Source organism: Rhipicephalus sanguineus, chromosome 6, assembly GCF_013339695.2.
Source record: "Rhipicephalus sanguineus isolate Rsan-2018 chromosome 6, BIME_Rsan_1.4, whole genome shotgun sequence".
In the NCBI taxonomy this organism is placed as follows: domain Eukaryota; kingdom Metazoa; phylum Arthropoda; class Arachnida; order Ixodida; family Ixodidae; genus Rhipicephalus; species Rhipicephalus sanguineus.
In genome coordinates this window covers 120,318,343-120,330,556 of record NC_051181.1, presented here as the reverse complement: position 1 = coordinate 120,330,556, position 12,214 = coordinate 120,318,343, and the positions used below count along the sequence as shown (strand labels likewise).

General features: G+C 47.7%; 1 protein-coding gene across 1 annotated transcript in view; it reads right to left on the bottom strand.

The window, feature by feature from the left end:
• Positions 1 to 7,506: 7,506 nt before the first annotated feature.
• LOC119396281 (protein Wnt-7b-like) overlaps positions 7,507 to 12,214 on the bottom strand; it is a 77,451-nt gene continuing 72,743 nt past the window's right edge. Inside the window, exon 5 of the mRNA XM_037663430.2 lies at positions 7,507 to 8,369. Within this exon, the coding sequence (XP_037519358.1) occupies positions 7,716 to 8,369 (654 nt within the window). The 3' untranslated portion in view covers positions 7,507 to 7,715. The remainder of the gene's footprint in view (positions 8,370 to 12,214) is intronic.

Below are 12,214 nucleotides of genomic sequence, written 5' to 3'. Positions count from 1 at the left end.
ATGATTGTTCGGCCTTTCAGTACTTTCTTTTCTTTCTTTCATTTTCTTTTTGTTTATTTATTTATTTTTTTGACCGTGGCCACAAGAAGTGGTCCGTCTACTCCTTCAAGCTGTTCCATGACACGTGGCAGCAGGCTCAAATTAACGGGTATTGAGTGGCCGCTGCGTAGTTCCCGCCCAGCAGGGGCGACATATTGACAAAACGCCCGACGCAGCTGGTAATGAGAGAGCGCATTTCTTGTTCACGCCTGGGGGCAGCACTGCCGTCCATCCATTTGCGGCCACTTGGAGCATGCCGTCCTGTTGCCCCTGGCGCACAAACCAAACGGGTTGTCTGCCTGAAGGGTAAAATTCGTGGCTGTAATATGGTCACTATGGCAGAAGAGCGCGAACTATACGGGACAGTGAAAATCGCAGGACACGGCATGAACTATCAACTGTTTTTTTTTTAAATTGTAAGGTCAGATCGTGTATATGCAAGAGCACAATAAAAAAAAGGGGCGTACGCTATCAAGTGACTCGGCTAGCCGGCAGAACTATGTCATTAATAAGAACTCGTTGTTGGGCGAGTTGGTGAGTACCTAACATCGTGGTTTAGCGCTAAAAAAGACAGACACATGTGAGAGACAGGACCTGTCTCTCACATGTGTCTGTCTGTTTTAGCGCTAAACCACGATGTTAGGAACTACGTCGCTTGATAGCGTTTGTGCCTCTTTTTTGACTGTGCTCTTACCTATATATTTCCGGCTTCTTCAATAAAAAAAAAATGTGAGTTGATAGTCAGCTCTGTGTCCTGTGTGTTTCACTGTCCCAAAGTTCGCCATAATGTTCATTAACGAACTAGCCCATCTACGAACCCTTGTGTAGTACGGTACTTCGCAAAAATGAGGGCACAAGGGTGAGAGGGAGAGTGGGGGGGGGGGGGGGGGGGGGGGGGGAGTCGAATTCCTCCTGGCGCTGAGGGTGTGCGCGGTAGGTATATTACTCATCAGATCTAAGTTCTACATTTTATTCAAGGTAATATCTCTTACTTGGCCTGTTGCACCAACATTCTGCAGTAGGGTGCGATGTCCGATTTCCGACTCGCATTGGCTAATGTAGGCTATAGATAGTTACATTATAGCTAAGCGTGTCTAGTACTGGCAGATGCTAGTTACTGCTGCCTAATTTTGGCTAAACGATGAGAAATATTGGCTACCTTTCGGCCACTGTATGCTAATCTCGTCAACCCGGTATTGTAACAACACGATTATCATAACTTACTCTCAATTGATGAACTGGTTGTTGTTATTACCTCATGTTTATTTTTAATTTTTTTTCTTTTTGCTGCCGTGGGACAGCGCGCCAACAGTGCACAGGTCCGCTGTTTGCGGATTAACTTAAGCAAATAGGCCAATCTGCTGCCTGAGTACTTGTAGTTTTCACAAAGTGAAAAAGAAGGCAAAGTGTCCCTGCCAGCTGAAGCCGGACAAAACGGAGCTTCGAGAACCTCAGATGAAGGGATTTTCGCCATCATATACTACGTGGTATGACAGTCATCTGCACGAATCTGCTTATTAGGTCGCCGGTTAGAACTCCAATGCCCAAGGTATGCTCTGGGTTCCATGACATTCGTATTGTATGCACTTTGCTTTTTAACAGAAATGACGGACTTGTAGCGAAAAGCTAGTATTGCACTCGTTACGTTGTTGTTTATAAGAAAATATATGGTGTCTAAGCGTTTGTAGCTGTAGAACATTAGTTCAAGGATGCTCCTCTTTTATACCTGTCTCCACATTATGATGCGTGCTCTTACGCAAGCTGTGGAGAAAACATTGCGTTGCGAAATTATTACGGCGAAATCCTTATATGTCTCAAGACTTCGCGAGATTTTACGAGACCTGACGATAATAATAATAATAATAATATCTAGGGTTTAACGTCCATAAACCACGATATCATTATGAGAGACGCCGTAGTGGAGGGCTCCGGAAATTTCGACCACCGGGGGTTCTTTAACGTGCACCTAAATCTAAGTACACGGGCCTCAAACATTTTCGCCTCAATCGAAAATGCAGCCGCCGCTGCCGGGATTCGATCCCGCGACCTTCGGGTCAGCAGCCGAGCGCCAATACCACTAGACCACCCTGACGGGGCGAGACCTGCCGATACTTCGCGAGACCTGCAGACACTGAGAGATTTGGCGAGAACCGGCGATACTTGGCGAGACTTCACGAATGGTAAAACAAACCCTTAAAGCCATGTAATAAAGGTCGGTCAAAGATCACGTGATACTCAGGTGAATGTACGTACGTGTGCCGTCGTCGTACCAAGTCACGGGACTTCAATGTCAAATGATCGCATCAATGACATAATCCCGTGACGTCATCATGGCATCACCATGACACCACATAACATGACGTCACATTACGACGTAATCACATGACATCGTTGCTTGGTCTAGGGTGGGTCGACCTAGGGAGGACCTAGGGAAGACCCAGGGAGGATCTAGGGACGAAGGTTTTAGGGAGGAAGTGCGACATCATGTGAGGTGAGTAAAGCCCCACGGGGGGCTCCCCCATTCCTGTGTCGATCTGTTTAAGATGTCCTCGTAAGGATAGACAGTTACGGATCGGCACTTTTCTCTTCATTCATTCTCTCATAACCACTTAGAGATGGGGGGGGGGGGGGGGGGGGGGGGGGGGGGGCTTTGTAGGGTGGAGGGAAGACGAAAGGATCAATACCATCGACTGAAAAGAAAAATATGATAGCTTTCGCCTTCGAGTCGTCTTCGGCGAATCTATAAGAAGCCCTGCGTGTTTGTCAATGCTGCAATTTGTGACATGCGCCTGCGAGTGTTATTGCATTTTTGTAACTGTGATTTGTTACGTGCCCACTCCAGGATGCACCCACCTTGGACGAGAAGCAGTGTGCAGTCTTTTGTACGTTTTGATCTGGCAAATCCGGTGGCTTTCCATGTGCATACTTATGCACATAGATATATGTGATTTTGAAAGTTACACGAGAACTGTTCAAACAAACCTTTCATTCCTTCTCTTTAGGCTCTTACGTCCTAATAAAGGGGGACGGTTAGAAGGATAGCTGTGTCATAGTCGAGGGTTCAGCGAACGGCGTTACGAATGCAGGCGACCACATGAGCTCAAAAAAAGAAAAAAAAAACAAACAAACAAGGCAGTATAAGCTAGCGGTGAAAAATTGTTTTGTGCAATTCTTTTGTTTCTTCAAAAATGTGCCTGCATTCTTCTACTCCAGCAAAGGAAGAATAAACAGGGAAGGCTACAATTTACTAGACGTGCTACGTTCTTACCAAGGCGTCTAATACTTAATGCTCAGCTGTTGCCCTAGATTTACCTCTTCGTAAAGTAAAACTTGTGGAGACCAAGTTCGCTGGGCTACAAAAAGTAAAAAAAAGGAAACGACGAGATTTTTCTTATGCATGGTGTCTACCGGGTTCGTAGAAGGCAGCATCGAGCAGTGCGCTCACGTGCAGCTTCCAACCTTCGTCCATTGTTATTAACGTTCGTTGGCCCCTCTGTCAGCGCCTTGCCTCACGTTATACACTAAACACTGCATAACCGTGCAGCCGCAAGGACAGGAACACTCACAAAAGTCGTTATAGCTAATACAACGGAAGTACGAAATCACCCCAATCGCATCACGCATTAGGAACGTTCATCAGGTTAAGCGTCGGATTCCCGTGTTCGTTCTATGAGATTCAAGCTCGCGGAAGGATTCGGCATTGCGGGCTTTCGTGTCAGCCAGCCATAAACGATACGAGCCACTTGCCTGTATGCACGTAGAGAGACCGCCCGTGGGAAAATTACATAATCTATACCGCCGTAAAAAAAATCGCCGCTGTTATCGCATCGCCCGAAGCACTCATATAAACGGCCCTTTCCGGTTATACGCATCTCCTTTCCGCTATGACTGTTGCTCATCGTTTACCATCGGCGCTTCTATATTTGTATCTAATATTTATATGAGAACTATTCGAACGGCACGCCTTGAGGGTTATTTGTTCTTTGCGCGCACATGTAACAAAAACGCGTCCACTCTTTCAGTCACGAAAGAATGCGAGGACGAGGCCATTTCGTGTCATCGCAACTCGTTCTTGATATCTTGCATGTGACGTGACGGACGTAAGTTCTTAACGTACTGGTAGTCCAACATGGCGGCTTTGATGACGTCACGGCAGCGAAATTCCGCGGTGGTCAACCTGCTTCAATGTGATAACGACGCCACTGGAACGTTATTGACATCTATGCACGAATAACGAAAGGCCATGCATGCGAAGTATACTGATGGCCTTAAATTGTCGCATCAGAAACTTCGCGTGCTCCCAAATCGGTACACCAACATGGCGGTTTCAGTGATGACAGTGCAAGTCATCTATAGAATGGGCTTTCAGTTGGTTCCAAATCGTTGTATACATATTATCATTAAAACTTCCCGTCTCTAAGGAGGCAGGAAATATTAAGAAAAACAGGACTTTCGTAATGTACATGCTACAAAACTGATTCCGTTGAACGCTGATTCCGGTGCCCATGCATTAGCAATGCACATATAAGCAAGAATCATGTATTAAGGTGTTGACGAAAACTTCGACAACGCAATTTTAATTTGAAAATGAAATGCTCTAATCTCGAATAGTTTAGACAATCTAACCAGTCCGAGAGTGCGTAAAGCGTCCTGCCTATTCCTTGCGCGTGAACGGCGAGCAGTGGTGTCCCTGCGTACCGTATTCACTCGTCATTAGTTAGCAGCAGGTGTTAGTAAACAGAAAGTGTCATTGTGTGTCATTCCAAGCAATAACTTCAATCACGTGGGCCTGCACAAAGCCGTACTACTTTTCTTTCTTTTCACTGCCACAATGCACCGGGCAGCGAGCCTTTTGTTTTTGGGAAAAGCGTTGAAACGCAACATGCCCGTCACAGTGCAGAAAGCTGTGCTGGTGGAACCGCAGGTGACGCACTTCATGCTAGTTTTCTTTCCGAGCCCCCTCTCCCCCTTTTTTTTCCGCGTGGGCATACCCAGAGCAAGAGGTGATTTTCTTTCCAAAGTTAAAATTAGTGTTGCCGTTAACTGGAGGGCAAATAAAAAAAAATTCCTATGATATCTTCGACCATATCATTGGTTCTCGTTAACTCAAGGTTACACCATATTCTAAAGCCACTACAGCTACCCATTAAAGAATGTCTTGCTATTCTAATAGGCTGGGAAGCTGTCAAGCTCCCAAGCACTTTTTTTTCCCATGCCCTCCCCTCTTTGAAGTGGCACATAAGATTGATTGATTGATTGATTGATTGATTGATTGATTGATTGATTGATTGATTGATTGATTGATTGATTGATTGATTGATTGATTGATTGATTGATTGGCGTCGACCAGATCTCGCTTTCACTGTTTGTCAACCTGTTCAGCCCGCAGCACACTAGACCGGTTGAAGTTTGCAAAAGAAAAGAAAAAAAAAACCACACATTATGCTCATAACGACTTCATTGGTCAAAAATCACACGTTAGGTTACGACGGACCGACCGCCAAATCTCAGCCGCAAGAGAGCCATGAAGCACGTTTCTTTATTCGTGGTGGCCGCGTGAGAATCGTATAAAAGCTTGAAACAACACCTTTGCACACTGTGGAAAACTTAGACTCTAATGAACAATAATAATAATGTATATTTAATATATTACCTGTTTAATACCTATTAAACGCTTATGTATAACGCTCTAAACGTTTTAGCTTCATGGACATTTGAAAGAAAAAACATATATTTTCAAAATAAACGCTAAATGTGTGGCGTTCGCTTATGTCATCGAACGCGCATAAACGTGCAAATATCAGATCTGGGCAACAAAGAAATGCATAGTTCATAGGTGCACCAGCACAAACGCAACACGCAACCTAGAAGACACAGAACAGAGTGCTGTATCTTCCTGGTACCAGCACTCTTTCGTGTGTCTACGTGGTTTCTTGTTACGTTTGTGCTAGTATATCTATGTACGCTGCATCACCAATTAAACTGCCAACAAACTTTAAAGAAATGCATTCTTTTCTGGGGCGGTGTCGCCATCACGCACGAATTTCGCAACACAACAACCGCGCTCCGAGTTAGCGCGGTTATCACATTACAACAAACGCATCTCGTGACCCCAGTTTCCATAGAACGAAAGACGGCTCGTACGCTAAATTGTCCTCGCAGGACTCAACGCGCTCTCCGTTGCTGCCCGCGCAGCATTCACACACAACTAGAAGGCAAACAGCTCAACGAGAAGACAATTAGGAAATGTTTGCTTAGCCCCTTTAGTTCAATTACAGAGTCAGTCGGCAAGAAAACGCTTCGAAATTGCAGCGTCTGCTCTCAGACATCGTTACCGGCTGCAGACAAAGTGAACACGACAAATATCGCCATCTAACGTGGCTCTTCTGAATTGAGTGACGGCTGCAGACGTCGGCAGATATGTACGAGTAAGTACACTGCGCATGCGCAGTTCACGAATACGGACAATCTACAACAGCGGTAATCTATTCACACACAAAGCTATAGAGTGAGTTCGCAAGCCTTCATTTAAACGTTGAATGCGCCAGCAGCAGTGGAACAGGTTCTCTACTGATTCCTATAATAATATCTGGGGTTTAACGTCCCAAAACCACGATATGATTATGAGAGACGCCGTAGTGGAGGGCTCCGGAAATTTCGACCACCTGGGGGTTCTTTAACGTGCACCTAAATCTAAGTACACGGGCCTCAGACATTTTCGCCTCCATCGAAAATGCAGCCGCCGCGGCCGGGATTCGATCCCGCGACCTTCGGGTCAGCAGTCGAGCGCCATAACCACTAGACCACCGTGGCGGGGCTCTCTCTCTACTGATTCCTATTTTCAGCGATGTGTAGTTAGCAAGCGAGCTAAATGCCTAACGAAATAGAGATCTCATTTGCCTATGTGAAAAGCACATATACGGTAGCTATCAGCTCTTTGTGCGACGCCTGTAAGAGTCTCCAGCCCGAAGGCTCTATACAACGGGCAATATAGACTACTAAGTTTTTAAATATGTGCGATAATCTCGAACTCAGATGGGTGAATCACCATCCGTGTCTGTGATTAAGACCGAGTTTTCATGGAAAGCGCTGTGCGTCTGTTCGCTGAAACGCGCGACAGTGGAATGTATAGAGACGTAGAAGTACTCGATCTGAACGCAACAGCCACCGAGTGTAAACAGAAACTATTCTGGATGTACAAATCGTGCATACACTACCCGGTCGACGCCCACACATCCTCCAATATGCCACACGTACATAAACAACTAGAATTACGATTGCATGTCCACCAAAAACTATTCACTGAGACGTAGTCTCTGCGATTAGCTCCGGCAGCGCGCCGTTGCAACAGAGCGCTGCCGGAGATAATCGCCGAGGCCACTACTGAACACAAAGTCGTTTAGATTGAGTCAACGGGGTGCCACAGTTCGAAAAGCAGAGACACATCGATCCTACATGTTACTGCGCGGACCGCAAGCTACGCGTCTATGGCAAGGATCTACTTAATACAGGATCCCTGTGCCAGGCAATGTAGGAATGAACAGATTCTATCAGCTCGATGAACAGCCGGCCCCGGCCCCGCAAGCTTGGATAAGATCGTTCACAAATCAACAGCGCTTGCACGACACTTGCATACGCCACTTGCATACGTCACTTGTATACATAACTTGTATACGTCACTTGCATATGTTTTCTCGCACTTTCTCCGCGCAAGTCTGACACCGCACAAAGCAGCACCAGTGGAACTTGCAGTGACACTGCTGAGTCCTGGTTCGATAGTGAGTCTCGAAACCACGGCCGCAGCAAAGGAAGCGGCAGCTGTCAGGGCCCGTCGAGGTCCGGTTGCAGATGCGGCCCATGGTGCCGGCCGAGCCGCGCTCCAAGTCGCGCACGCAATAGTTCGGCGAGTCCTCCAGGAAGACCAGATCACGCGGCTTGGGCCGAACCACGACGTCGGCCCAGGGCAGATCGTACGCGTCCTGCGGTTCGTCTTCGAAGAAGGCGCTCGTCGAGGACGGGCGTCTCTTGGAAGAGGACGACGCCTTCTTCGTCTTCCTCTTCTTCTTGCCGCCCGGTGGAGTAGCTGTCGCCGCAGGCGGTCGCAGGTGCTTCTCGTGCAGCTTGAGATGCACCGGTCTGCGCCGGTTGGGGTCCAGCGCTGCCCTGGAGCGGCCGTAGTAGGGAAGCGTCCGCTTGGCGCGCCGGTACCGTTCGACCAGGTAGTCGCCGATGTGGCTGAACTGGGGCAACCGCTTCCAGCATGTCTTCAGGGAGCAGGAGCCAGAGACGCCGTGACACTTGCACTCCGTCAGGAGGGTGAACTTGACGGCCTGAAATGAGCGACATTTCAAATAATGAGCCCCTTCTCCAGATGAGTGCCCAAAGATATAGTGACCATCGTTGTACCATCGTCGTTTCAAATGTATACGCAACTAGTCAAAGTTCGCAAAGACGTCGACCCACATGGTAACGCTTGGCTCAAAGCCAAAAAAAAAGTGCGGCATGAGCAGCTACTCTCTGATTGCTTCGCATGAAATCGATTCCCAGCACATGCGTGGGATCTGCCGGAATTTTAACAGCGAAGTTGTTCTAGCTTCCCAAGGTAAGATTTAATAGCATAACTTCTTCAGCAGCATTGGAGGTGGTCGAAAAACCACCACGTGCACAACTGAGTTGGAATCACGCAAGTCAGCTTCGGCACACCTAACCTGACAATTAATGTACACGGTGTTGTAAGTCGTCAGCTCAGTGTGTGTCGTCCTTTGTCAGTCCTCGTTTTACGCGATGTGCTTGTTCTCGATTAGGGTACCGTTAATCGAACGATGATGACAGCGACGAGGTGAGTTGGAGAGCATTTGCACACGTGTTGACAGTGCAGAAATTCTTGCGCGTAATTCAGAAATGTGCAATGGCCGCTGGTTGCATCACGCGTATAAAAGTCAGAAGACCCTGCGAATGAAGTGTGGTTTTGGGGCATACCGGTAACACGTACTTGGAAAGCTCCTGAACAATAGCGTCAATTCCAATGATGACAGTTATAGGCTGCTTAAGGCAGGTTGTGGCTGGAGACATCTGTATTCCGTCCGCGTACTTGTGGTACCCGGATCGGGTCCTCAACCGATCTGGAGTAAAGCGTCAATTGTGATAGTTGGGAAGATGGGGAAACGAAAGATTCATTTGCATCTACAAACGACCACCATGTGGTTCCACGCAACGAAAGCCCTTACAGAATGATCCGAAAGCACTCCTACATAGAAGAACGTACAGGCCACTCAGGGCGTTCAGTAATGGTGCCGTCATTCCCACGCTCATACCACAAAACAAAAGACATTTTAAGTTGGTTGGAAGAAAAAAACGTTAAGTAGTCGGTTAAACTCCATCGCTAACCGTGATTCAATCCATGCTTCCCTGCGGCTGCCTCATCGTTTTTTATTCCCTAGCTACCGAAAAACGCCGAAAGACGTCACAGGTGTCAGTCTCACGGAGTCATAATGGGTTCCTGAGATGCATTACTTGTAGAACAAAGGAGAGACAGAAGCGCAGCTGTCCAAGAAAGAAAGAAAGAAAGAAAGAAAGAAAGAAAGAAAGAAAGAAAGAAAGAAAGAAAGAAAGAAAGAAAGAAAGAAAGAAAGAAAGAAAGAAAGAAAGAAAGAAAGAAGACGGCAGGCGACGGCAAAGAAGAAGTGCACAGAGGTTGCCCGTGTCTCGGGCGGCGGCGGGCGGCGTTACTCATCCGCGAGCGCACACACCACGCACGCGTTTCGTCGGCGCGGCCCAGCGAGCACGAGTTGATGGCAATGCGTGGGCACGACAACGGCGGCGGCGAGGTCCACGCCGGCGAAAAAGACCGCCACCGCCGTCCTCCGCACACGAAAAACAAAAAAAGAACTCCCCGCCGAGCAAGATGAGCGATCCGACGAGCCGTCGAGGTGGTTGTTGGAAGCCGAGTGAAATGAAAAAAAGTGGGCTGAGAAAGAGAATCCAGGCCTCGACGTGCAAGAATGCGGGCTGTACGTGTAGTGGCCGCCGCCGGCAAATATAAAAGGGGGAGACGCTGAATCTTCGTGGGAGAAAGGCCGCCGACTTCTGTCGCAGAGGGTCTCGTCGGCCGCGCGACAATATGACCCGTACCGTCGTGGCAAGTACAAGGGAGAGGCATTTTTCGAAAAAAAAAAAATGCGATATGCGATTGAAACTACAGTTGTCGAGGAAGACCACTACATGTCTCGTAATTATAGCGATTATAGTACATATTCCTTGTATCTAAAATCCTGCGTCATTCTAAGGGATCATAGTTGAAAAGCTCTACATTTCAATGCAAGTCCCCGTAATGACCCACAATACCCGATTTCCTTAATCCTATATGGTTACGTCGTAGGATCTTGTATTAAAACGTGTATGCACCTGTATAAACCCATACGAACATACCGGATTATGGTATGCGGAGCACGTCGGTGCGGTTTTCAATCGGGGCACGTCATGTGTAGATAGAGCGCAAACAACGCGCAAATATGCGATTGCAATCTTCAAATACAAAACATCCACCCCCCCCCCCCGGAAAAATTGACTTCTGGCTACGACCTTGCATACCGGGTACTACGCAGCTTCCGTCATGCTTTCTTGACCTGTGTTTTAGTTTCCTTTTTGTTTCCCCGTAACTTCCCGTTAAAGCTTAGCTAACGGAAGCCTCTGAGACATGTTGAGTGAAAAACGACCGTACATATCGTGGACATCATACATCCGATTGTACATAATGGATGAAATCAGGAAGAGTCGTGCACATCGGAGCATTGAGCGAAAGAGGAAGTTGCGAAGGAGCTCAATTGGATCATCCGCACAAGGCATCAATTGGATCAACTGTAATTCCTTTGAACTGTAGATCAGACGAGAATGTCTCGATGTCAGCATTATTCTTCCTTCCTCCATCTCCTACAGTGTGGGGCAATGCCTCACGGGACTCGTCAGTCCGGAGTATAGCGTGAGGTCCCTGGAATTTGACCAGATCAGGAGAATGGGGCATGGAAAAACACGAGGCAATGTGGAACAAGGGAAGAGCGGCTACTGATACTCTTCGGTGCAAGATACGTACCAGCCTCTAAAGAGATGACATCGTCTCAGGACTGAATCCAGACACCGGGCTGAACTCAAGGAGACGCTTCATTTATACTACGGAGCTTCGGTTGCGAAGATTTCATTATTGAACCATGCTTAGCTTCTTCACCTTTACTGACTTCCTCAAGTTGACCTAGAGCTCACAAGAAAGCCGCCTTGACGACGACTGTAATAATCACCGCATTCCAACGTCGCCGTGAATTTATCCGGGAAAGCAGCCCCGCTGGCGCGAACAAAGGCGTGTCCCATCAGCATTCGTCTCTTTTCATCATGTACGAAGTCGAACCGTCGGTCAAGAACTGCTTTTTAGAAGCTGAGATTAGCGCTCTAACCTGCATTCCAGCGACGACATTGATAAGGATGGAAGGTTGTACGCCCACTGGGCTACCCCTTTGCCCACCCCAACCTCCACCCCAATACACGTGGTACCCTCCATATTTCATACCCGCCGCGCCACTTGTGGCTCCCTTCACAAGCACTGCGAGTCATTTTTTTTCCTGTTGCCGCGGTCAAAAGATAACTTTATCACCTCGGCTAGACTTTATAGACGGGTTCGCGGGGCAAGATTTACGGTCCCGGCTTCGCACCGGTGGTCGCGTATTTATTGCGGTCAGTTCGCAACCATAAATCGACGCTGATGCCTTCGCTTAAAGAAAGCTAGAACGAGCAGAATGCAGGCAAGCGATTCGCCTGCGGGCGAACCGTGGCCGGTCTTCGTATACAACTAACCAAAAAAAGCCTCGTACTTGTACTAGCCTACATAATCACCGACTGTTTAAAAAAATAGAGCGTGCAGGAGAGCGTGCATTGGGACGCGGGCCATCGCTTGAGAAGCGCAAGCTTGTCTAGACGGTGCGTCGTAATATATAAAAAGCGAGAGCGCACCAGGCAAGTCAACTGACGAAAGTGAAGTAAGGAAATTGTGCTCAAAGGCTTCGGAATCCGTTAATATATAAGCGTGTGCCAGTGCGCTCCTCGTCGGCAGCGATCGTGAGGCTCCGATTATGAAGGTTTCGACAGGACTGCCGGAGGGGCGGTTGATAAGTTGGTACGAAACCTTGTC